General features: G+C 36.9%; 2 protein-coding genes across 2 annotated transcripts in view; both read left to right on the plus strand.

The window, feature by feature from the left end:
* The window catches only part of LOC110472785 (uncharacterized), a 31,414-nt gene extending 17,364 nt beyond the window's left edge, over window positions 1-14,050 (plus strand). The window contains exons 21-35 of the mRNA XM_077784823.1: window positions 800-868; window positions 1,289-1,357; window positions 3,061-3,129; window positions 4,211-4,279; window positions 4,737-4,805; window positions 6,153-6,221; window positions 6,944-7,012; window positions 7,874-7,954; window positions 8,941-8,976; window positions 9,906-9,942; window positions 10,071-10,628; window positions 11,305-11,498; window positions 12,122-12,209; window positions 12,294-12,383; window positions 13,746-14,050. Coding sequence (XP_077640949.1) covers window positions 800-868; window positions 1,289-1,357; window positions 3,061-3,129; window positions 4,211-4,279; window positions 4,737-4,805; window positions 6,153-6,221; window positions 6,944-7,012; window positions 7,874-7,954; window positions 8,941-8,976; window positions 9,906-9,942; window positions 10,071-10,628; window positions 11,305-11,498; window positions 12,122-12,209; window positions 12,294-12,383; window positions 13,746-13,945 — 1,767 coding nt within the window. The 3' untranslated portion in view covers window positions 13,946-14,050. The remainder of the gene's footprint in view (window positions 1-799; window positions 869-1,288; window positions 1,358-3,060; window positions 3,130-4,210; window positions 4,280-4,736; window positions 4,806-6,152; window positions 6,222-6,943; window positions 7,013-7,873; window positions 7,955-8,940; window positions 8,977-9,905; window positions 9,943-10,070; window positions 10,629-11,304; window positions 11,499-12,121; window positions 12,210-12,293; window positions 12,384-13,745) is intronic.
* Window positions 14,051-15,732: 1,682 nt separating this feature from the next.
* BBS5 (Bardet-Biedl syndrome 5) lies at window positions 15,733-25,779 on the plus strand. The gene is made up of 12 exons (XM_021534770.3): window positions 15,733-15,862; window positions 16,994-17,076; window positions 17,868-17,933; window positions 18,714-18,763; window positions 19,291-19,418; window positions 20,288-20,423; window positions 21,405-21,500; window positions 22,011-22,073; window positions 22,818-22,952; window positions 23,064-23,147; window positions 24,838-24,861; window positions 24,976-25,779. Exons 1-12 carry the CDS (start codon window positions 15,801-15,803, stop codon window positions 25,075-25,077), a joined length of 1,029 nt encoding a protein of 342 aa, XP_021390445.1. The 5' UTR covers window positions 15,733-15,800; the 3' UTR covers window positions 25,078-25,779.
* Window positions 25,780-26,957: the final 1,178 nt, after the last annotated feature.

Raw genomic sequence — 26,957 nt, forward strand, 5'->3', positions numbered from 1 at the left:
TTTCAGAAACAACTGTTCTAGAGTGAACTCGTTTAATTATAAAATAATTACAAAGAAGTTCACCAAAGGCTTCTCTTATCGAGAATCACCGGGATCCCTACAAACTAGCAGTGTTTTTTAAAAACCTTTGCGTTTACCATATTGCTTCCCTGTTGGTTTGCAAAAAGTAAAGGTATATACTGGTATTTTTATACTGAAATATTTGAGAAAATAGTATGGTGTATGGCATATAAATACATGACAGGACTTTATTTTCCCTTACACTGACTCATGGCTGATATTCTTTTATGGATTTGTGTTTCTGCTAAAATGCTCAGTACTTATTGAAAGTGAGAGAATAGCTACTCCAGGTTTCTCCTCCAGTTTCTTATTTTGCTATTTATACACACAAGAGTATTTCCCCAAAAAAGAGCTAAAAAAGTAAACTTAAAGAGAAATTTTAAGAAAATCTACTGTAACAGAAATATATAAAAGTTTTCAGTATACCTACACAGCTGGGCAGGGAGTCTTGAGCACTGTATGTAGAGGACCACATCTTGAATACACTAAGAAAGGGACTTCTAAAACCATGTTTGTTTAGTGACTGAGAAGAATCTCATTTCAATGGAGAAAACAGAATATTGTTGTTAGCAGTTCTCCAAGCAGTTAGATTGATCTCTGCATAGAATAGCTTATTAGAAGTTCTAATAGAATTTTAATGGAATTAAATGTAAATTGTTGCATAAATGTTTTCTCTATGTGATAGTCATACTCACTTTCAGAAAAATCCATTGTTTTTTTTCTCCTACCTTCACTGCAGGGGGAGCCTGGTGTACCAGGACGTCTTGGGATGCCAGGCCCTCCTGGAAGATCTGTGCCTGGACCAAAGGTACCATCCACATTCCATCTTCTAGTGCTTAGAAACCAAGGGTGAAAACTGAAGTAGGCTATGTTAATATTTGTGTCAACAATTCCAGCCTTATGAAGTCAGCTAAAACTTCTTCTGGATTGCATCCAGTCAAGTTACCACTGTGCCCTAGTATTAAATGTATGGCAGCTTGAAGTGTGGCCTACCTTTGCTCATTTCTTTATTTTGAATAACTCTGGATATCAAAGCACATTTGTTTATTCTTTGTATTTTTTCTATTTATTCTTTCATTTTTATTTATGCTTTTGGTGTTTAATGTTTGCAATAGCAATAAATAAAATTAGCTGTTATGCTTTTTATACATGAATTTGTATAAAAGAAACCCACCGCCTGTGGTGTTTAATAAGATATGTAACAGAGGATTTATTTTCTTCATTGCAGGGTGACATTGGCTTACCTGGTCTTGCTGGACCAATTGGAGAACCAGGTTTTGGTCTTCCAGGGGCAAAGGTAGCTCCTAAATTGTTAAACTGATTTCTGATACAACTGTAAAATAAGGCAGGAGGATTTCAGTGAAGCAACAACAAATCTGCTAGGATGGCCACAGCATTTCACTGACATGTTCCACAGTTAATGTGTGTGTCCTACAACTCTGGCAGATGTATAAGGATTTGCAGAGCTGGAAAACCATGGATGGTCAATGCTCCAGAGTCTGTAACTATAACCTTTCAAATGGTAGAGAACCAGGAGAAGAATGTTTCTAAATGAGGAGGAGTGAGTTCAGAGAGAGCACACGATTAACCCTGCTTAGAACAGCCTACATGTAAATTACAAGCAGTTGATTTCTCTCAGCCAGGCTCCTTTGCTTCATTCATAAGTTCACGGTTAACTTCATAACATTCATAACACAGGGTTTTAGCGTAAGAAGAACATGAATATGTAGCTAATCTCTAATGGCTTCCATATACCACTGCCTCAGTGGTACCTAGATTCAACTTTCATAAGCCATTCTTCATTCCAGGAAAGATCTTGTCTGAAGACCAAGAAACTCAGGACATATAAATCTGTGTTTCTCTAAATATACTGGATTCTTCCTGCCCCTCCCCCACCTTTTTTTCTTAGTGAGTTTGACAGTACTTTTGAATACATCCCTAATCCCTTGTTCTTTCAGGGAACTGAACAGAGTAACAAAAGCATGAGAAACATGTGACAATCACTCTCTCTTTTTGATTAGTCAGTGGTTTTCAAGATTTTTACATTTCTTTTCATCAGGAGGAGATTATGCTGATGGAATCACATCAATTTCTGGTGTAGTCCAGTCAATTCAGAGAACTTCATGTTGTCCCATTTTTGGGGATCTAACAAGAATTAATCAACTGGAAGCACATCTTTTGGTCAGAGTTGCAAGTCTCTCTCCCTCAGCCTTGAACCCCCCAAAAGCTCTTTCAACTGGGCAAAATTGCATGTTTCTGTGACTACATTCTTCACTTTTTGCTGTCTTTGTCAGCACTAGTGGCTCTGCTTTTTCTTAGTTCTTAGACACACAACCATATAGGGTAAAGCCATAGAGGGTCAAGCTTTCTACATCCTATTTAAAAAAAAAATTGCATGTGTCTTTTCTTGATGCTGTTTTAAATGTCCGTATTTTGGATAGCTACAGGAACAAATACAATCTTGATCATCCATTCTATAGCAACTGAGCAAATCACTGCACCCCGCAGTGTGGCTGGGATGGTTAACATCCTGAGTTTTCTTGGTAAATCTGTTCCTGAGATAGTCCAGCTGTCTGGATCCATGAAAGGAGATTGGTTGTACATTTCCCATAGGAAGATCCTCTTATACTCAAAAGGTTTAATGAAGTTCCACAGCACTATAGGAAAATAGAATTCTAGAACAAATGATGATAAATATACGGTAAATACAACTGAAGTAATTTCTTCTTATATGTAGGCCACAAATGACAACAGACAGAGGTCTTAAATATATTAAAATTAGCGAATCAGATGTGTAGATCATGAGCACTATTAAACGTCTCTGGTTTAATCCAAGATTAAATAAACCTAGAATAATAATTCACATAGTAAAACACATTAGCCAATAGACAGAAAAAGTCAAATGACAGTATATTTGCCAAATAAGTTTCACTTTCATGGATAATTTCCTGCTAGCAATTGTATTGGCATTCACTCAGCTGTTTTTCCTGCCTTCATCAGGGTGACCAAGGCCTTCCAGGACCCCCTGGGCCTTTTGGGCAAAAAGGAGATGGTTATCCTGGCCCACCTGTAAGTTTATGGATTTTTCTTTTACGTGAGTTGGGAAGAAATAAGTGCTACACTTAAGGGATTATCCTCCATGTCTGACATGCTAGGAAGTATACATTAGTATATATATGCATAGGCCTAATGCTGGTCTAAAAGCCTAAAAAGCCTAAGACTCCTCAACTGAGGAAATGCAGTTCAACACAGAATAAAATGCAGTATCTCTCTGAAATAGCACAAGATCATCCCTGTTCTTCACTTCTCTTGATTACACCCTGTAGTATATTCCAAGTGGGTTCTTTTTGCCTAAGTATCACTGATGTTTCAATCAGTTCCCTCAAAATCTTCCTGTAGGGTCCTGTCTTCTGCCCAACCATACAAAATTTATTCCCAAACAGGAAAATACAATCTAGCTAAGCAGCTGGATCCATATACATCCTAGAACCACTAAAAAAGCAACTGGTGTGCTAAGAGCCAGAACTAATCTACAGAGGCCTTTATTGGTAGATATAACCAATCCCTGAAAAAAGGATGCAAAGAGAAAAGGTTCCTTCTTCTCCCTTCCCTGCACATGTGTGCATCACTGGCCTCACATATCCAGTCTGCTCATCAGCATGCTCCACCAGCCCTGGCAGTTACCTGCCCGTGCAGCAAGGAAGTCTCAGAAAGATTGCTGGCGACAGTCAGGGAGTTTGGACCACACATATTTGCATTTGCCTATGCTAAAGACAAAAGTAAAAGTACTTGCATTTGCCATGCTGAGGAACCAAAATGAACAAATATTGACATGGAGATTGGAAACTGATTTATAATACTTTCTGATATTTTTGTGCAACCCAGCAAAGAACTGCTTCTGCAACTGCCTCTCCAGATTAGACTCCTCTGCCTTCAAAAACATTCAAGCCCTTGCATGACATGCAACACACATGTAAATGCTACTGACACTACTTCTGGAACATCAGAGTAAAGTTTAACCAGTTGTAGATCACAGTTATCCCATTAAGAGACAATATAGTTAAGATACTACCATATAAATATTAACAAATGCATGTAGTCAATGTAGCTGTAAATTAAATTCATATTTTGTCTGTGCATACAATTTCAGGGCTTGCCAGGCCTCCCTGGGATTCCCGGTGAGCAAGGCCCAGATGGAGTTGGACTGCCAGGGCCTAAGGTAAAGACTTCAAGATCTAGAAAAACAAATGCTTGTGTATACTCTACTTCATAGACATACAATTCCTACCTATAGGTCAAAGTCAGAATACTTATTTAATCCAGCTTTAACTTTCTTCTCGGTATATAAGAGATCTTTTTTGGTTTATGTTTGTTGGGTTTTTTTTGGGTTTTTTTTGGGGGGGAATCTGGAGTTCATTGTATAATATGGGAATTGTAATTCCTGTGTAGTTGTGCATAATTGACTTGAATACATTTAGACCACCAGCCAGTGTTTATCCCAAATAACTTACTTGTCCTGCCAGCAATATCCTTGGGTTAGCCTTGTTTGGACTTGCACAGTGCAGTTCAATAGTTCTCTTCTCTTTATCTCATTTGGGTATAACAGATGCTTAGAGTTCTAGAGATATGTTAAACTTTGGTATTCACCACTTATTTCTTAAAGTATTGACTTTCAGGGTGATCCTGGTAGTAGAGGACCAGTTGGCCCTGCTGGTCCCCCAGGAAAAGGCTTGCCAGGACCAAAAGTAAGAGATTTAAACAATTGTGTCTCTCTTTGTCTAATTTCTAAAATAAGGGGGGGAAAGTATACTATAAAAATGTGTGATTATGTATAGACATCTGCATGTTTTCTGTCTTCACTGGAAGCAACTAATCCAACAAATAATCTTTATTTTGTAGAAGATCAAAACTATTTCTCGTAACTAGCCACAAACCATAGCCTCCTTGTGGACGCATATGATAAATGATAAGGTGATAACCATGCAGTGAAGATCAGTGACAAAACATTTAGCTCCTGGAGACACTAGCAGCAAAAATTTTTTCAGACCTATCATTGGTCAGAATTAAGGGCTGGGCAAGCACTAGTATGTCTTGCTTATACTATTGTTACAGCTATAGGTTAAGTGGGATTAATTCCTCTTTTTTATTGTATAAATCAGATAATCACCTAATAGCCAGTATGAGGATTGATCCCTGCAAAAATGATTATTTTTGTAATTATTTTGTAACCGTTACAAAGCACTGAAAATAACTGTAACTATAAAAAGCAATTTTCACTGTGAAACCTCTCAAATTGGAAACTCTTGTGCTCCTACAGCTATTTCAAAAGTCTACTGAATACAAAAGAACTGGTTTGAATGTAAATAAAAAGGAACTCAAGAACGTCAAATGCAAATATTATGCAACATCATAATGAGTTACCTGCACACTGTGACTGTCCTTGAGATACAGTTCCCATTGGCAGGAAGGTGGGGTCCAGCAAAAAGCAGTGGTGAAGCATCTTCTCAGGCAGCACTAATGCCAAGAAAGCATGTGCATGGGATCCTTACAAATGAGGAAACTGAAAATTTCATGCAGGAATAGTAGAATAGCAGTATAGACATAAAATTAATATGTACTATTTGGGTTTTGATTGCTTCCTGTGAGTAACATGGAAGGGGAACATTTTTTCTTGAGTTCTGTTGAAAACTAGCTTATAAATTAGCAACAAGTGTTTATTTGCAATGCCACATTAGTATATATATATATGCACAGACCTTACTGTATAATGGTGGTAAAAGATAAAAAAACAACAATAATCTTCTCTTAAATTTTAATTCAGTCCTCAATATCCCACCAATACAATCCATCCTTCAATGCAGCATATATCTCTATCAGCAAGGTGATTCACGTTCACTAAGTATTAAGCCAAGTGACTCCTTCAAAGGATAAACTGGATTATTAAAATCTGATAGAGGCCAAAAAGAGTCTTTCTCAGCTAGAGCAATCTTATTACCACTACTTATAAAAAGACATGTTTGGTAGAGGAAGGACAAGAAATTACAGAGTAGTATAACAATTTATTGTGTATTTTTGTTCTGAACATTCTCTAGGGAACCATAGGACGCCCAGGGCCACCTGGCTCTCTGGGACCTCCTGGTGAAGGTATTCAAGGAACTAAGGTAAAAAGACTCAGTGTCTTCAATATTTAACCTGCGCTGAGTGGTCAATCTGACCATCACAGTGTTAAGAAGATTTCACATTGTTTCTTATATGAAGAGAGCCTCAGGCTAGAAAATGAGAAGGATAATGTGAGCATCTGCAGAACATGTTCTGTCTACTGCTGCAAACTAGTCCAAGCATGTGTGTGTTGAGGAAAGAAGAATGAACTTTTATCAGTTAAAGAAACCTTTACAAAATTAAAAATAACACTCCCTCTGCCTCAACTCTCATGCTCACAAAAACAGTCTGAATTAGTTATGATTAGTTATGTGTACTGCCACTCTATTCTATTCAGTAGAGAAAAAGTCTCCATCCTGAATGTGTGTACTAATATTTTTTCCTTGTAATATGCACTTTTACCCAAAGCATCAGTCCGATGAGACAGACTCAAAAGATAGAAATAAGAAAGGTAGAATGAGAAGGACTAAAATGGTATGGAAAGAGGGAAAAATTAAAATTGCAATCAAATTTAAATTAAATCCAATCATGATCATATGGGTTTTCAATACTATGTATCTTTATACTGAAGTACTTGAGAAATATAAATTAGCCACTAAATTGTCTCAAGTGCCTCAAGATCCTTGTTAAAATGCAGTTTGAAAAGCTTTCTCTTTGAACATTTTAAATGACTGTGTGATTAAAGATTACAAAGGGTTAATATCACTACCTGGATTATCATTAGGGGGAACAAGGTATTCAAGGAATGCCAGGACCACGAGGCCCCCCTGGAGAAGGACTTCTGGGAGAGAAGGTATGATATCTAAATCAGAGATAATAGTGAGATAATACCCTAGATGGAAGCCAACACACTCAAAATGCTCTTTTACAGTCAGTTCTTATTGAAGGCATGTGAATTCTGTGTAAAAGGAGTCCCAGACACCAGAAGATTATATTATTATTATTATATTGTTATTATGTTATTGTTATTATATTGTCATTAGAAGTGATATTATTATTTTATTATTAAAATAAATATTAGATTTAATACACTTTCTTTCACCTACCTGCTATGCAAAATTTTGTGACTAAATCAACGTTAAGAAAAAGAGAAAGGGAGGCTGGAATCAGTGTTTAGGTGTGATTATAATGGCTCAGAAAGGCTGTACAAAGTCCCATAGTCTACTAAAAATCAAACCAAGATACACTAATACATCTGTTTGTTATGCCAAACACCTCTTCTGGGCCAAAAAGTTTTTCAGAGTAATATTCTCTTTATTCATTCTAATGAATTAATTAGCCCTTGGATTAATTCATTCTAATGAATGAAACCCTTGGATTTCTTTTCTATTTCTCTAGTGTTATCTTATTTTTCTAAGGCACAGATAATAATTTCCATCATGCAATAGCACATGAAACCCCTTAGTCTGCATGTAGTTGTTTGAGATGCTTCATTGTTCACTTGAGGTATTTTTTCCCATAAAAATGCTTAGCCAATACTACAAGTTATTAATGAAAATCACAAAGTACCAATTTATTTAAATGATCTCTAACAAAGATTTCTAACACACGTCACAAGATTAATGCACATTCAACAAAGACCACAAGAGAGAAATATGAAGGGTAACAAAAACTGACTTACACTTTCTGTCTGCTTACCACCATGGTTTTAAAGGGAGATCGTGGAGCCACAGGTGACAAGGGGAAAAAAGGAGAAAAAGGTGATGTGGGCGACCCTGGTTTATCTGGAGAACCTGTGAGTAACTCAGGTTTATCACAGATGTTTTCGTAAACCACTCAGAAACAAAGCTGGATTGTGTGTTCTTTTTTCTATTTAATTACATATAATCTGAAATATTTAAGAAACTGAAACTATTAAAACTTTAATAGAACAAAGATATTTACTTGATTAATACCCCACTTCCCACTTGGATGTGGTTTCTTCCTTATGGCACTTGTCATGGTTTAACTGCAACCAGCAACTAAATACTGCACAGCCACTCGATCGTCTACTGCCCAGCACAGGTGTGATGGGGAGGAAAATCCAAAAAAAAAAGGTGAAATGAAACCTAAACAACCAGAAGACTCATGGATAGATATAAACTGGTCTAATAATTGAACCAAGAATAATTATAGTCACAATAATAAAAAAGCCAGGTGATGCCAAATAAGATTGCTCAGCACCCGCTGCTGGATGCCCAGCCCACGCCCGAGCAGTGCTGGGCCAGTTTCTGTACTGAGTGTGCCCTCCCATGCTCTGGGATATCCCTTTGGCCTGTCCAGCTCAGCTGTCCTGGCCATGCTCCCGCAGCTCCTTGTGCAGCTTCTCACTGACAGAGCATGGGAAACTGAAAAGTCCTTGACTATGGGTAAGCATCACTTCTAATATCCAAAACAACAGCGTGTTGTCAACATGATTCCCATAATAAATCCAAAATACAGCACTGAACCAGCTACTAAGAAAATGAACTCTATCCCAGCCAAAACCAGGCCAGCAGTGAAAGACAACTGACAGGCAGTGATCCAGTGGGAGACTTGAGGTCATCCACTTCCCATAAACCACCGCAGGAGGTTGCAGGTACTACATGCACGAGGCAGTGCAAGTGCATCAGAAGCACACGTTTTCTAGTTTAACTTTCTACTGGAAAAATATTTTTCTAATAATGGTATTGCTGAAGTAGTGTTCTCAATTACAATGTTACTATGTAATTGCAATAGCTTAATTAGAAATCACTGTTACAGGGCAAAACTGGACCAAAGGGAGACCAAGGCCTAACAGTAAGCAAATTCCATTATTTAAATCCCATTCTAGCAAGATATAAACAACACTCTCAGATGAAACATAGCCTTTTAAAGAGCTTTCTGATTAGAAGCCACCTCAGTAATAATATAGAAAAAAAGCTTTCTGATTTTTTCTTGCATACTTTATGCTGAAATGGAATTAAAAGTTCCTTGTGACTTTAGATGTTTTTCTGCTATATGTTCTTTTATAGCTCATGTTAGATCACCCAGGTGTGTACTTGCTGCAGGAAGGTTTTTTTGAAAGTATTTAAGAGTATAAAGAGCAAAGATCTTCAAATTGTCACGGTCTATCATGCTATGAACTTATTTATATTTCTGCTAAGCCTGTACCACATTTGAGTCAAATTCAGCAAAGTATGTCAGTGAGTATATAAATGCTACTACAGTTTATGATGAAAGCTGAGAAGCAGTAGCAAAAGGTTGTATTTGAAAGACTGACTCAATACCAGATGAGTCCTGTCATGCACTTCAAAAAATATAACAAATGATTGCTCTAATACTGAGAAACACTGTTAACATGTCACATAAGCTATCATTTTTCTGGACAGACAGCACTGAAGGCAGCAGTTTTGGGGTTTTGTGCTGATGAAGTCTGCGTAATAGAGTGGGCCAGGTACCTCAGGGCTGATAATTCCCAATTACATTCTGTTTTGGTGCTCAATTGTTTTAGATAGAGATGTTAATGTGTTGTCAAGTTATTTACTCTTGTATGCATCTTTGTATGAAATAGTTTGTTGCAAAATCTCCCTTTCCCAAGGAGAAGTTTCAAAGTTAAACAGTAAGATTTTTATAAGTCACTGGAGGACACAAATATTAAACAAAATCTTTGTTAGTGTCAATATTATACCTCATTTGAAAGCGGCAGATTGTAAAATACTTTCATATTTTATTTTTTTCACATCCAGAGAGAAGACATAATCAAATTAATTAAAGAGATATGCGGTAAGGACTCGGAAAATCTTTATGTTCAAACTCTATAATTCCTTCATTACATTTGCATTCTTCTCTTTTCCAAAAGCATGCCAAATCAAGTCATTGTGTTCTGGTTTTCTTTTATTTTTCCTTTGTAGGTTGCAGTATTAAATGTAAGGAAATTCCTATGGAGCTTGTATTTGTGATTGACAGCTCTGAGAGTGTGGGACCAGAAAATTTTGAGATTATCAAAGACTTTGTAACTGCTTTAGTAGACAGAGTAACTGTAGGCAGAAATGCTACCAGAATTGGCCTTGTGTTATACAGTTTAGAAGTTCGACTAGAATTTGGTCTCAACAAGTATCCAACCCGCCAGGATGTTAAGAGAGCAATTAGGAAAATGCAATACATGGGAGAAGGCACTTACACAGGAACTGCTATCCGCAAAGCAGCCCAGGAAGGATTTTCTGGTGCTCGAGCAGGCGTGCGGAAAGTAGCTATTGTGCTAACAGATGGTCAAACAGACAGGAGAGAAGCTGTAAAACTAGATCTTGTTGTTCAAGAGGCTCATGCAGCAAACATCGAAATGTATGCAATAGGAATCCTAAATACTTCAGATCCAACACAGGTTGAGTTTGTACGTGAGCTAAATTTGATTGCTTCAGACCCAGATGGAGAACACATGTATCTCATTGATGACTTTAACACTCTCTCAGGTGCGTTCATTGAAGTTTTATTCTGCCTCATATCTGATGCTTCTCACAAGGGTGCAGGGTGGGGAGAAGCATTATCTTTGTGGATATGTTTTGATGCTGCAAAGTAATAGGAATCAAGAGATAGAGATCCCCTTTGTTCATGGTGTTACATTATGGGGCAACATGCCAAAGGGGAAATGTCACCCAGTCTAGCAAAACATCTACTTAAACAAGTTTTCTAAGATGAGTAAGTGCTCATGCACTGAAAATCTGACTGTAAATCAGAATGAAACCCATTGTCATAAATGCCACTTGTTCACTTTCCTGGGGAAATAACCTGCTTTCACATGGTTATTCATAGCAGCAAAATAAGCAGCTATTTTCCCATTAGTAGTAGTTGCAGTAGCAGTAGTAGCAGTTATTTTCCCAACTAGTCGCTGTTACTAAGCTTAGATGAACAGCCTTACGTAGTTCACTGTATTTTCTACCATGTAGATGACTTACATGCTGGCAAATTTGTGACCAAAAATTCCATACTCCAAAGAGTCTAGAATAATCTTCTTAGATGCATGTAAACAATCCGAAGGAGTTCTGGATTACATGTGTATTACTGACATATATAAGTAATCCAAATTTTAAGAATACATTGAATTTCTCAGTATGGTAAGTTTTTTACTTTTTTTTTTTTTTTTAACAGCTCTGGAGTCCAAATTAGTCAATCAATTTTGTGAAGATGAACATGGCACCTTAGTACACAACCATAATGAAAATGGTGCAAGTATAAGTGGGCAATCCTTCCATTCAGTATCTCCAAGTTCTCTACATTACATACTTCAGAAGAATAATATTAATAGACAATCACTTTCAGCACAGACACTTAGAGTATCTACAGTAGAAAGTCCTCTGAATCTTGGCCATCTTCCTCAACCATTAGCTCCGGTATGAAAATTCAGCAGGCTTTAACGAGCAGAAGTTTAATAAATATATATCCTTCTGTGCCACTTAATGTAATTTGTACCATTTCCCTTAATTTTCTGCAGGACAGGTACTTTAACTTGGTATGCTCAGAGCTGGTTGTTCCGAGTAAGAGCTCTGATGTCGCATGAAGGCAATTAACTAATAGCTATAACTTATTCCTGATACTGTGACAAGGATTCTTTTATTTAATACAATAATATTTGTGCCACAGTGTGAATCATAACAATATTAAAAAGCAATTACACTGTTATAATTAAGTCTAAGAACAGTAACTGAACTCAATTGTAGATTATAATTTTAAGTCTATGAATAGATTTCTGTAAAGCTCAACTAAAAAAAAATATTTATCCAACATTTAGATATGACAACTTTCCTGGTAAACCAACCAGAATGTAAAATTCTGATTCTTAACACTGAAATCAGTATAAATGGAAAGGAAAAACACTAGAAAATCTCTAAGTCATGCAGGGCTTGTTCATTTTGAAACACTTCACAGTATCTTGAAAGAAAAAAAAAAAATCAAATGCTTATTTCAGACCAACGTACCTTCTGTAGTCTATGACACCTACAAAGAAGAACAAGATGAAGAACAACAGCCAACCCTGCTAACAGAAAACACTAGAGGTATTTCTATTGTCATTCATTTCTTAATTTTCATTTTTGGCTGATGAAAAATCAATGTCTCATTCTGTTTCCTTTCACCTGCAGCTGTGTTACCATTATTGTCATCTAAACAACCAACATCCACTAAAGTGATGACATCATCACTTTCAACTGCAGGCCCGACACCAAGACCTGGTGGGTAATAGATAATTTTTCATTTTGTTACCTCTTTGCCTGGTACTAACTTTTAATAGAGCTTTAAATCCAAGTAATTTTGTTTCATTCTCCAAAGATTTTGTGAGTCTGTAATGTAGAAGAGAAGTAGTTTCAGGATTTTATAACAGATCTAGTTGCAGTTCTTGTCTTCCCAAGTTCTGGATCCCACCGCTCGACTTAAAAGCAAAAGCAAGGCTGTCTATAAGTGAGAGGGAGCTCCTAAAGGGCATCAACAGGAGAACATAATGCTCACTGAGGGTGGGCCAGTCAGCAGGTCATCCGGCAGCCAAGGAGGGGCAGTCTGCAGAGATGGGAGACTTCATTAAAGACAAAGAGAGTGGTTTCGGAACTGGACAGAAAGGATGTACTTCTCTTTCAGAGGAACAATAGGAAAAAACAGTGCTTAGTCATTTTAAGTACAGTAATTAGCTGAGTGCTTAAAGGATTGATTCTTTTTATATGAAATGTCCAAATGTATTTTGTTAATCATTTGGGGGATTTTCAATTCCAGTAATAGTGTATTATGATGGCAGCAACAGAAAAGAGCGATAGAAACATATTCCCATTGTTTTCTGGGAACAGTGGCATGATTTATTTGGTCTCTGGCACTAATGCTTTTTTTTTAAAAGTGACAAGATAGCAGTTGCAAGAGACAAAATATCAGTCACAACATTAAACTTCACAGAAAACTGCTTTCTATCTCATGGTATTATTAAAGTCAGTGAGACTAGATTAGTATGTCACAGTCCTCTAATCCATATCTGTAGGAGTTCTAAATTCAAACTTATGTACATAATTACTACAATTTTATTAGATAAGTAGCACAAATATCTTACAAAAGCAAGACATGAGTTTTATATTCTTCTCAGTATTTTAATGTCTCTTCTCCCACAGCACAAGGAAAACTAATACACAGCAGGAGGATGCAGCAGATGAAAAAACAGCAGAGGCAACTAGCTTACAGCTCTATGCCTTATATTTGCAGTTTACTCACAAGACTGGTTGCACGTAATCAAATTTCAGAATAATATATTTTAAAATTATCATATTCATATTGTCTGCTCTTTTTGTATGTGAAGTCATAATACTTTTATTTCTGGAATTACTAGAAACATGCCAGTAAAAGAACAGTTTATTTGACTACTAAGATGCACTTGTAACTTGCCTTCAATATTAACATCTTTAGAACTAAAAGTGAATCTTAAACTACTGTATAAGATTAGCAGAAAAAAAATAAAACAAAATAAGAGTTTTAAAAGTAAAATCTGTGGAATACAAATGACTCTTACAAACTGAATAGTTTCTATTTCTCTTTTTATTTTTCTTTTTTTTTCATTTTAGAAAATATTGTGGACCTTCGCTGCAAGCTAAGGCTGGATCAAGGGCCCTGTCGTGTTTACACAATCAGATGGTATTACGATAAACAAGCCAATGCCTGTGCTCAGTTTTGGTATGGTGGCTGCCATGGAAATGCAAACCGCTTTGAGTCTGAACAGGAATGTAGACAGGCTTGTGTATTTTTTTCTGGAGGTAGGAATTAGTCTCTACTTCAAAAGTGATAAGGTTGAACCTCTTGATTGTTTGGCTTTTTTATCAATTATCCATTTGGTAAAATCCAACCAAATAATTTATAGAATGCTAACATTATGAAGTCATATGCCCACTAACTAAAAAAATGGCTACCTATGCAAGCATACTTAAATACTTTTAGCATTTATTATATGACATAGAGATTATAATGAAATAGCAAATTTTCAACAGTATCAAGAGTACAAAATTTCCTTTTTTACTCAGTTATAGTAAGACCAGTGTAGCATTTACCATAGCACTTGCACTTCTTTCACCTAGATCTTTAAATACTACCATTGTACAATCAGTAACTAGTCCTTATTTTAAACTACATCTATTGCTTTGTATGGTCATTATGTAAGTGTTTTTCCCTTTGTTACGGAAATCTGGCATTTGACATGGATTCTGCAATGAAAATTTCACTTCTTTTCAGCAAAACTATTCCCACAGATAGTATTTTACTATTTAAAGAACAAGACATCAACTTCCAAATTACATGCAGAGTACTACTTAATACAGATAAATACAACAAATGCATCACCTTGTGGCCTATGTGTTCTCTGGGTCACAAGACAGGGAGGTGGTTCAGTTGCCTACCTTTCCTAACTACATCACAGGTACATTTCATCCTTTTCTTTCCTTTCAGTGAACTCTCCTCAGTTTTTATTAGCTAGCCAAGATCCATGACAATTACAGTTAAAACACATCCACAGATTTCTATGAGTGAATATACCAATAACTGTGTTGGGTTAATTTGTGTCTAAAATGGTCCTTCCAATGTGAGGCTTCTGAAAGCCAAGTCTAATTTTTAAATGCATTTTAATATTTTCATCTTCCTTAGTTAACTATTTAAACTTATGTTTAAAACATTAAGCGCAGCACCGTTGATTGCCTGCCATTGTGATATCACCTTTTACATTTATGTCTGCCTGTATATGTCGCATTTCCTGTTATTTAATATATTTTAAAGCTTATTTCTAATAAAACATTTTTGGTTTTACTGCCAGAACAGAAAATGGATAATGGTACATTTACAGGATTAAAAACTTACCTCACAGCTAAATGACACAACCGGATTTCTGCCACAGCCCTTAGAAGGCCAGGTTACGCACTCCTGTACATGAAACTCGTTGATCATTTTTAGTTGGATTTGTGTGGTTTGTGGGGTTTCTTTTTTTCCCTGAGCAAGTGGTAACTTCAAGCGTGTAACAAAAGGCGGAGTTTGGCTCAACGAGAACACCGTCCACCCTCTGTGCTTGCAGAGCGCTCCGTCCGTCCTGGCGGGGCCAGCGGCAGGACCGGGCGCTTCCCGCCCAGCGCTTCATTTCATCCAGCCTGTCTCCATTCCCGGATGGGGGCAACCGGGTCCTCGCCAACCCAGGGACCAGCTTGAGGGAAAGAACTATCAAAGGACAAGTTGGTTTTTTTCTTATGATTCTTATTCGGAGTATTATTTTTTTTTTTTTACTTGAAAGTGGTAGGGCACTGCAATTAAAATTTGGATACAGTTTTCAAGTAATTCCGAATTAAAAATGACACTCCTCATCTCTTTTAAAATAAGCCCAAAACCGCCAAACAAACGCCCAGCCCCGCAAATCCCCGGGGCGCAGGGCTGCGTTACCGAGAGCGCGAAGCTCCCTCACGTTCTGCGCCTCAGCCCCTCAGCCGGCAGGGGGCGGAGCCAGCGCGGGCGCGAGTGCGCACGCGCTCCCCGCGTGCGGCGCCGCAGCCAATCCCGGCCGCCGCGGGAGCGCGAGCCACCGCCCATCCTCCCCACCAACCCCGTTGCCAGCGCGGCGCGCGGACTCGTCGGGGTGGGTGGCGGCCATGAGCGGGGTGCTGGACGTGCTGTGGGAGGACAGGGATGTCCGCTTCGACATCTCCCCGCAGTGAGTGTCCGTGTCCCTGCCCTCACTCAGGCCCGCCCGGCGCCGAACGGCGCCTGGCTGAGCGCTGCCTCCGCGGGCTGAGGCCGACCGCTGGTATCGGCGGGAGCGCGGCGGGAGCGGCCCCGCGTGTGCCGAGAGCGCCCCGCTGTGGCGGCGGCGGAAGAGCGACTCACCTGGCGGGGCGGGGCGGGGCGGGGCGGTCAGTGCTTGCTGGGTGGGGTCCGCGCGCCGTTTCCAATCTGTAGAAGAAAATAAAACAGAATATTGGACCCTGGAGGATTGAGGGAAGGGTGTGTACTTTTCCCAGCTGAGCTTTTGTAGCTCTGGGAAGTACAACCGAGCTGAACAAGGCGTGTGTCTGCGGGGACGGTGGCACTCATGGTTACCAGGACTTGGCATACTCCTCACGGAACGGGGCGGCGGCTGTGCAGTATTTCGCGAAATTCGCGTCTTAATAATACGTTTTGTTTCTGTCATGCCATACGTGAAGAGTTTTGGCTGCTTCTGACAGTACGACTAAAATACAGCAAAAGTTCACACAACATTGGTTGTTACGTAATTAAGTTATTAGATCAGTTAAATAAAGCAAAATAATAATATAAACAAACAAATAGAAAACTTCACCAAAAAAAAAGCCAAAAAACCAAACCACACCCTTTGGAAAGATTTAGCAGAGCATTTCACATATCCTTATATGCTATTTCTTTTTGGTGGCATCTCTTTTTTCCTGAGCCTAGCTCCACTCCTTGTGACTTGAATTTACATCAAGAGGCAATAAACTCTATCCCCTAAAAATTACGTGAATGCAAGTGGGTTTTGGGATTTTTTTTGGGTTTTTTTGCTTTTTCCTCCATTTTCCACACACTTTGTCCTTATTTTGGGGTATGGTTTTCATGGTCACACTTGATACATAATTATTTATTTATTTACTGTTTTAAGTTGATAATAAAGATATTAATATTTTTCATCTGTGAGATGTAGTGATAATTTCAGGTATGTAAAGTTGATTTGTGTGTATATATGGATTTTTCATTGCATGATGTACTGAGCAGAAAACTGAGGAAAGCAAAGCAGGGAAATAAAAATAGGCTTATTTTTGGCAAGTAAATAAAATTTTTCCTTTTTTTTTAGACAAATGAAAATGAGGCCTGGAGAGGTACTTATAGACTGCTTAGAGTCTGTTGAAGATACCAAAGGAAACAATGGAGACAGAGGTAACTACATACTCAGGGAAATTGTAAACTTTCTATTCTTTATCATGTGTAGGTTTATGAAAGAAAGCCCTGTCAGGTTCCATTGAACTCTGTATCAGTGCTCTGTTGCACAGAAGAGATCCTGCCTATTTCTCAGATCTGCCTTGGAATGTTTTCATGAAGTTATAGGAAGGTGATTCTTGTCTCAGAGTTTGCTTAGAATTGAAAGCCTTGTAGGAATAATCCATTTATAAACAGTGTAGTGCTGTTCTGCTGTAATCCTCTTTAATGCTTAGTTTGTCCCGCTCTGTTTTTAACTGAGTCAGTAAGGAATATGTAGTGGCCAGGGGCTGAAGCTGCCAGCATGCTGAGATGACCCTTCAGGGGGGCTGGATGTGCTGCTCTACAGTGTCCAGAATGGAATAAATTTGCATATGGCAAAGGGTGAGGTTTTTCATGAATACTGCTGTAACAGTTAACTCACTGCCTTCCACTTCTCCTGCCCAGAGCAGTTCTGCACTAATTGTGTCTACATTTTTACTATAAGGATCTGTATTGGAATCAATAACTCTTCTTGGTTTGATTTTGAGGAATTCTGGTATATATTAGAAGTTGTTTAATTTGTTCCATGTTGGATTTTCTCTGCTAGCATTTAAAGCATTTAAGTGTTTAGTGGTTTAGTGATTTTTCTGGTGGGGTGTCCTGTGATTTCTTCTTTTTCTTGTCAAAGGGAAGGAATATCCGGGTGTTTCAGAATATTTCATTTAATGGAATTCATTTAAAATAAAAATAGCTACACTCTTTATCTCCAGGTAGGCTGCTTGTGACAAATTTGCGGATCATTTGGCGCTCACTGTCATTGCCCAGAGTCAACCTCTGTAAGTATTGCCTTTTGTTCCTTTGTGGTGGCTTGCTATTCTTTCACAAAGTATTGATTTCAGTACAGAATGCTGAAGTATAGTTGTGTTGCTCTGTAAAGTCTGAAGTAAACTATTACTAATGGATCTCTTTATAATATAGGAACTTAGATGGTAATTCATAGCAAAATAGTAATATTGAATATTCTGTGTTAATTTCTCAGAAAAGAAGTTGAAGAGTTCTTCAGACATATTTTTCATTTGGCCGATGTGGGATTCATGTGGTTTTTTAGAAAAAAAGTTTGAGCTTTATCATACATTGTTCTCTATTCATTCCCCACAAGTACCTGCCTTTCCAGTTTTAGTATTGTAAACTCGGGATAAGTTTCTCATTTTAACTGTATGAGTTAAAACTGTATGAGCAGCTAGAGGTTTGCCCATATTTATTTTGAAGTGCTGAAGCAGGGGCAGGATGCAGTTACTTTGTATTCAAATTATTTCCAGTGCTCCGTGTGGAATCCCTTTCTGTGGAAATATTTCTTGGATTGGATGGTACACTGAGCAGCCAGAGTTGGTCCTGATTTGAGAACAGCACTTGACCAAAGAACCTTCCAAGATCCTTTTCAGCTTAAATTAATCTTCAGGGTTGTGATGAGGACCCAGAATATTAACCACAAAGTGTAATTCTCAAAAGTAGCATCCAAAGCTGCGCTAAAAATTTCAGTAATATATACTTTGTAATTTTGACTATTACTTTTCTTGTTCTCAAAACAATGTTTTTTTTCTCCCTTGACTTTTAAGCTGTCGGTTACAACTGTGTTATAAATATAACTACAAGAACTGCCAACTCAGTAAGTTCCAAAAAATACTTTTAAAAATAATAAAAGAAGCTGTAATTAGTTGTCTATAGTTGCTGCACTATATGAGCAGTAGTCTGAAAGTTTATGTACAAGAACAGTAAAGAATAGTAATGAAAGTTTTGTTTTTAAAGTGGAGAGCTCTCAGATACATAGCCTGAATGGAATTGAATGCAACTGTGAAGCTATTGGTTTGACTTGCCACAAAGAGCTAGCAGGAAGATTATGTAGATTACCTGGGCAACGATATGATAACAAAACCAAAAATACAGTTTCAGTCATGATTTTGCAAAGGTAGATCAGACAGGCGGCATTAGTTTTACTATTGATGGAACTGCTACTTGGTCAAAAAGAAAAATAAGTTAAGTAGAAGACAGTGGTAGATTAGTGGTAGAATCAGGATTGCACCTCCATAAACACTGTTTAAAACAATAACTTAGACAATATCTGACGATTATTTATTATTTGTACAATCAAGCTGCTATATTGCCAAAATGTAAAATTCCATTTTTTCCTTACAGAAATTACGAGGGCAGACAGAAGCTCTGTATATATTGACTAAATGTAACAATACTCGGTTTGAGTTCATATTTACCAATGTTGTTCCTGGAAGTCCCAGACTCTTCACTTCAGTTATTGCTGTGCACAGGTAGTGTACTTAAAACAGTGTTTGATCAAGGACTCAAATATGGGCGATTACAACTGCTTATAGACACAGTATATGACTGTCTATATTCAACATTCGGAAAACTTTCCCAAAAGAGAACAATCTCTGGAAGGAAGGGGAAGAATGATCACAAATTTGAGTAGACAGCTGCACATAATGAAAATTAATGTGTATTTATACTAGTTCTTGATTACAGTTTATACACCTTATTTGTATAAACTATCTGAACAAATAAGAGTATAAAGAAACTAATTTCAGTGTGCATTTTCTAGTTTCAATTTCTGTCTGCAATAATTTCCTGTAATTTCAGACCATGTAAAGGAAATTAGTTAAATCCTGGTCAGAGCTCTCATCAGCTACAAAACACTGTATGCTTCCTACCTAAAGACAAGTCATCTGAATTAATGTGTGCATAATACATTACCATGGGTGTCTATTTAAGAGTTATGGAATACTGTCATATATATTGAATGTTTGTGATTTAACTGGCACTGAAAAATAAAGGATTGTTAATGTCCATGTATATCATGAGACCCAGAGAATGTATCCTTTGCAATAGTGGCTGGATGATGACTGTCTTAAAGAAAAGGAAAAAATAGGGTAGACATGAACACTACAGGAGATCAAAAAGTTGTTAAAAACCTGTCCTAAGTTTAAAGATAATTTCATTAAGGAAAGCCATAATATACCTAATCATGTTGAAAAAGTTTTAATAGTGCTCTCACTTTTGTGCAATGTGATGATAAGAAAAGCTGAAAATACACATTTCATATCTGTTCTAAAAGAAAAGGTAAAGATAATAGAAAAAGGGAAGTATGTATGAACTAGTATGTATTTTATATTTTTTGCAGAGCTTATGAAACTTCCAAAATGTATCGTGATCTGAAGCTGAGAAGTGCATTGATTCAAAACAAGCAACTGAGATTGTTACCACAAGAACAAATATATGATAAAGTCAATGGAGTTTGGAATTTATCAAGTGACCAGGTATAGTACAGGAACAGAATACATTGACTACAGGAAAGTTAAAATGTTTCAGCTTTCATCTACTAGTTATACTCCTATGGTTTTGTAAACTCCAAGGAATTATCCTTAATGCTGTTCATCAGCTGATGCGTGCAGAGAAACTGATCCTATGTGTTTGCTGCCCAATACAACAAAATCTCCTTTTGGTAACCTGAAGTCTACATGACCTGCTAATATGCAAGCAACTAGATAGACAATTTCTGTTAAAAATACATATTTAGGAGTCTAAAGTTTTGTATGATACTGACAAAAAATAATGTTTCTGAAGTTCTCTGCTGAATATTTGTGTGTTTACATGCAGCTTTGACTAAACAGTAGTAAGATTATATTGTCTTCTGATTAATGAAATTTGAAAATACTGTCTTAAAAAAGACCCAAACTTTGAGATAAAAATAGAAAACATTTATTTTACAAGGCACTAGTTGCAAGCATTTCCCAGAGCAGTGAAACAAAACAGGAGCTGATATTTCTGTCAGTGCAATTTTAGTCCAGAATAGAAATATGATCCACTCTGACAAGCTAAAAAGTTCTTTCCTCTACATTGCCTTGGCACACATCTCCTCAGTTACCTAAGTTTAACCCACATGCCTTTATACTTACGCTTTGTGCCAATTCCAGATCTGTACAGTTAATAACGCTCTCAGATGCTTCATGTATTCCCATGAGGTTGGCTGGACTGTGACTTGATCCAGCTTTGCTGCAGTAGTAGGTATTCACAGCTATTTTCATTACTGAGGTTCTGGTAGCCTTTAAAGATTGGATCCTGCTTCCTTGAAATCAATAGAAACATTTCAAGTGGGTTTGGTAGGGAAGAATCAAGCTTTTAGTGAATAAAATATGAAGCTGTACCTTGTTTATCTGTAAATAGATAGCAGTAATCATCATATTTGGGAAAAAAAGCTCTGTACTTCAAGCAACTCTAACATAACTTTTCTTTAATAGGGAAATTTGGGAACATTTTTTATTACTAATGTGAGAATAGTTTGGCATGCAAATATGAATGACAGCTTTAATGTCAGCATACCATATCTACAAATTGTAAGTATCTTACAACAACCATTTTCAAAATGAAACAGCATATGCTCAAGTCTTTGGTTAAAACTCCCAACTTATTAAAATTTTATTTCATATCCCTCATTTAGAGAGGAATTTAGCCTTGCCAGCATCACCCACAGGGTATATTTTCTTTTCTGTCCAGATTAGTTGGGGGATTTCCTGGGCAGGTACAGGTGTTGAAAATCGCTTGTATTTCAAACCTTTTAATATTTACTCTGATGCTTCATGCCACCTACATACACTGGGATTAATGATCTGTGAACCTGATGTTCAGATATTTACTGTTACCACTGTTACCACTTCTAATAAAACATTTTTCCCTGAGGTTTCAGGGGTTCAGATTTGTAATGATAAATGGGAGAGAATGCTGGTAGCCAAGCTTCCTGAGTCAGTAATTGTAATTATTACACTGTAAAATTCCAAACTGAAAAAATGGGATTTTTATCCAGTAATTAGAAATATTTTAACAGTGTTATACCTCTTTATCATTAGCGTTCAATAAAAATGAGAGACTCAAAGTTTGGCTTGGCACTTGTGATAGAGAGTTCTCAGCAGGTAAGAAGCTTTAATAACCTTTTTCTATTGATTACATTTTTATTATACATACATACATTATTTTTCTAGATGCAGTATTTTTATACAGAATAGTTCTCTAGTTCTGAAATGTCATGGGTCTATTTTTAAGTTGCATAGAGCATTTCTTCTGTGTGGCCTTTTGAAAACTTTCAGAAAGTTCTCTTTGCCCTGCTTTAAGTGTAATTTATGGTCAATATGGCTATTGGGAGTTACAGTTTCTCTGTAACTGTAGGCAACAATAGGCCTCTGTAAGCAACAACAGGCCAGCATGACTAGTTTATAACTGTCAAATATACTGTCTTCTGACAGATTATCTTTGGCATATAATTAATTCTGTACTTAATTAAGACTACTCTTTTAAATAATTTTCATTATTTCTGTGTATCTAAAAGCTTCTTTAATAACATCAAGACCTAACAGACTCAACATTTGCTTAGTGGCTGGGAATAAATCATTAATTTCACTTCTGAATTTGTCCCACCCTTGTTTGCTTGTGGTTTTCTGTATAAGGAGTTTGTTGCCCTTGTATATAATGGGCTAACGGTTAAAAGCTTATCTACCTCATACAGAAGCATTGTCATTGTTTTTATTTCACCCATGACTCAAGTTTTCTCAGCAAGCTGAAAATTGCTATCATTAAACTGGAAATCACTATCAAGGAGAAAAAATTGTTTAAAAAATAAGACTAATAAACACATGTTGTCTTTTTCCTCTGTTATACAGAGTGGAGGATATGTGCTTGGTTTTAAAATAGACCCTGTAGAGAAACTACAGGAGGCAGTGAAAGAGATTAATTCACTTCACAAAGTTTATTCAGCTAATCCTATCTTTGGAGTGGATTATGAAATGGAAGAAAAGGTACTCCATTTATTTATTTTAAATTAGATACAATACTGTGTTAACAATAATAAAAATATATTAAACATATTAGATATGTGAATTTACTTACTACAGTGTTATAATTTGCAGCCTCAACCCCTTGAAGACCTAACAGTGGAGCAGGTTCCAGATGATGTGGAAATAGAAGCTGATGAACATACAGATGCTTTTGTGGTAAGTGACTCCACCAAAAAAAAAAGAAAAAAAACCCCAAAAAAACCAACCAGAAAAATAGAATAATTTTGTTTGATTATTCAGATTTAAGCAATGTACAGCAGTAATCCTTTGTTAAAGGTATGCTGCAGCTGTACTTTCTATACTTAAAACTTCCTGATTCTTACAGGAATTTATTCTGTATATGAATTTCTAATTTAAGAACAAACCATTATTCAAAATAAATAGTAGTAGATATTTAAAATAATACTTGTATGTAGTTTCTTAACACATTAAAATAGGGAATGGCTTGAAAATCAGCAGTACAATATAATCAGATACATTATATTAAAACAGTAATTTGCCTTCTCTTAAAGCAGATGAATAGATGGTGATATCTGTATACTCAACATTCATCTAAGATTCAAACTTGGAATATTTTTAGAAAGGCAGCAATAATTTTACATTATCATGTCTCGCAGTATTTTGGGAAAAGTTACCTTAAAATGCATTAGGTTGCTTGATTGACCCTCTTTCAATGAATTTCCAAGCTTAAGTGTGCAACCCGGTAACATTTGATTCCATGATTGACTGCAAGGGTAGATGGCACATATTTTCAAGTGTTAGCCTTGATGCATTGACCAATCTCTGAAATTCGGTAAATTAACAGGCCTAGCCACGAGTGTTATTTCCACTCCTTTTAATTTTGCAGCCTCTTATTAACACAGATAAGCTCTTGTTTTTTCCTTTTCCTCTTTCCTAGCTTTTTGGCTTATTTATTTTCTTTTTTGCACATTTTTATTCAGTCTTCAGTAGACTTCAGAAGACATACCTTCTCCTTAAGTGGAGATCTGTTTGCTCTATTGTTGCTTTTGTCACCTGAATTAAATAACTGTGCTTTGTATATTCTCAAACAAAAACTGGAAGCTGTAAATGGTTAGAAGGTTGTTGCTGTAGAGACACAGGTTGCCCAGGACCCAAGGAGAGGCTACACACCAATATTCCACAATACTTGATACCACGGGAAAATGCTTTCTTTGCTGTCCCTCACCAGTGCACAGGAGCAGTTGAAGCAAGACTGGGCTCTTTTTGGTAAAGATCTAGAACCTACTGGTCCAGAGATTTCTAGAGTGTAGATATTTTTGGAGATCTGATATCCCTAGGAGTTTGAGCCTTAATTTCGAACCACACAGAATAGGAAAGATGGTATCTCTTTCCCACATCTCTGTTTATGGAGTTATTCTATTACTCTATGTTCTTGTCTTAGATTAAGTATGATGTCAACTGAATTTTGATATTATACATTTTAAGATAGTTTTTGATGTTGAATAATAGAAGCTGCTGCACATGAGGCAAAAAAATACCAGGATGCTGTCAGTTTGTCTTCATATTAACATTCTCTGTAAAGTGTCAGTGTAACAAATATAATAGAAAAATGTAGCCATTTAAAAAGTCTTTCTTTATTACGATGGAAATGTCAAAGGTTGGTATTTAATGAAAAATACCATAATCCAGTGGTATCTAATCTATTCTTCAAAACAGAAACTCCTGTTAGAGCCCTTTTGTAAATTATTTTAACATAGAAGTAAAGCCCATATAGACTGGATCCTTGTGGAAGACCTACCCAATACAGTTTTGACCCCAAGGAATTATTAGCAGATGTGTTTTTTAGACTTTTGTTTTCAAAGTTCTTTTTTGTTTTCCTTTGCAGGCTTACTTTGCTGATGAAAACAAGGTAAGGAAATAGTTTTTTAGACTATGAAATTCATGTTGATAAAATGGGATAATGAAATTAATCAGTACCTTCTGCTTTATTTTATTTCCTCTCGTATGTCATGTATTCAAAAAGCAACATGATCGGGAGCCTGTTTTTTCAGAAGAACTGGGACTTGCAATAGAGAAGCTAAAGGATGGATTCACACTCCAGGGACTCTGGGAAGTAATGACCTGATTTAGATTGTACATGTTTGTTTCCTAAGCAGGGAAAAACTCGGTTCTTGCTGGATTTAGATCTGTAGAAGATAATTTAGAAATATCGGAGTAGCAGAGAAAGAACATGCTCAAGCTAAAGAGCAGGCAAATATGATATCAAAAGCCCTCAGGCTATGTCATAAAAGCAAGGTTACTCAAAACCCTTATATGCTGAAGAGCTTTGGATTTCCTGTGTTGCGTGTGTCAGTGGGAGAAGAGCCGCTCTGAGGCGGACGGGGCCGGGCGCGCTGCCGCGGGAAGCGCTGCCCCCTGCAGCCCCGGTCACGGCTGCACTGACCTGCGAATTCCCTCTGCCTGTCAGACCGGGAGCACCTGGGAGTGCCATTTGACACACGTGGAAACTCTGCTGCTTTCAGGATTGTCCTTTCTCCCTCCCTTGACAGCACAAATTCGGCCGTGGTGTTTCAGACACCATTGTATGGCAGGTAGCCACCATTTTTTAATAACTTCATGGCTCCTCTGTTTATGTGTTGCCCTTTGGCTGCCAGGACCAGGCACTGCTTGCCATTTTACACAGCACTCTTGTCAGAAAAAGAAGCCTCCTTTTTCTGCATATGGAGACCACTGTCTGAAACAGGGCAATGTGAGGTATGCAGTTTGATGCTCAATTTCAAGTATTCATGTATTTATACAGAGTGATGTACTTTCCCATAATGATTACGTTTGAATTAAATTTCCATAACTTGTTTAATGATTTGCAACACAGAAATACCATCATACATAGAACATTTTGTATGTAGGCACATTGGCTGTATTATTGATAGCTTTAAGCAAAAGCAATTCTGTTCCAAATAATAACTTTTATAGTTCATAACTCTGCTAAATGTTCAGCACGTATTATTCCAAGTATTTAATTGTAATCCAGATATCCTCATACAGTTGTTGTTTGTTTGTTTTTGCTAGAGCACTTTTTAAAGCAATGATCGAGAAAACAGCACATGCAAATAGCTTCTATGTGTGAGTCATTAGACCTTTTATGATGTTATGTGTTATAGAGAAATGAGTCATTTATTGTTTAAAGGGAGACACAGCTGTTATGTTTTCTAGTGAGATAAAACCTCTGTGCTGTTTTCTATAAATGGAAAAAGTCAAATGAGCTATCCTCTCAGCTGTTGTTTCAGCAGCTGACTGTTAAAGTAACTGTGGTCTGAATGTAATACTGCTGTTTGTAGAAAATCTTTCAAAGTACATATTTTAATGAAATATCACTTATATTATCAATAAACTTTGATAATATTATATTTTGTTGTAAATCTTGCATTCAAATAGTTGTATTTTGATTGTGTTTCAATTACATTCGAAGAACATTTTACCATATGGGTGGAGGCTTCAATTTGAATTGTTTTGGAAAGCAAAACTTTACCTGAAATAACACATATTTTATGTCTAAACAGTAGTGTTTGGTTTAAAACCAAATGGATATTAAGAAGCAGCCCAAAATTTCAAGGCCTTAATATCTGAAGAAATTGTATATGTGATATGGTTATGAATAAAAATAATCTTAGAGCAAGGGCAGTTGATACAAAGTTAAGGATTTTTTTACTATCCTTATGACTGCAGCAATGAGCTGTATTAAGCAACTCTGAAAAAGTGAACAGCAGTTAAAACTGACAACTCAATAATATTTCTATTTCAGAATATTTAGTAACATGTATCTGTGCAATCTTGCTCATAGCTGTGTCACTGAGGTTCAGATTCTGCTGTCCTTACTCATGTAAAATTATTTATTACATTGCACATAATCTTACTGATTCAATGTGGAGAATGATGGCAAAACCTGACCATAGTGACTAAGAGCAACAGTTGCTTCTTTCAGTCTTTGACAGCTGCAAGAGCAAC

Source organism: Lonchura striata, chromosome 8 (genome assembly GCF_046129695.1).
Source record: "Lonchura striata isolate bLonStr1 chromosome 8, bLonStr1.mat, whole genome shotgun sequence".
NCBI classification, from domain to species: domain Eukaryota; kingdom Metazoa; phylum Chordata; class Aves; order Passeriformes; family Estrildidae; genus Lonchura; species Lonchura striata.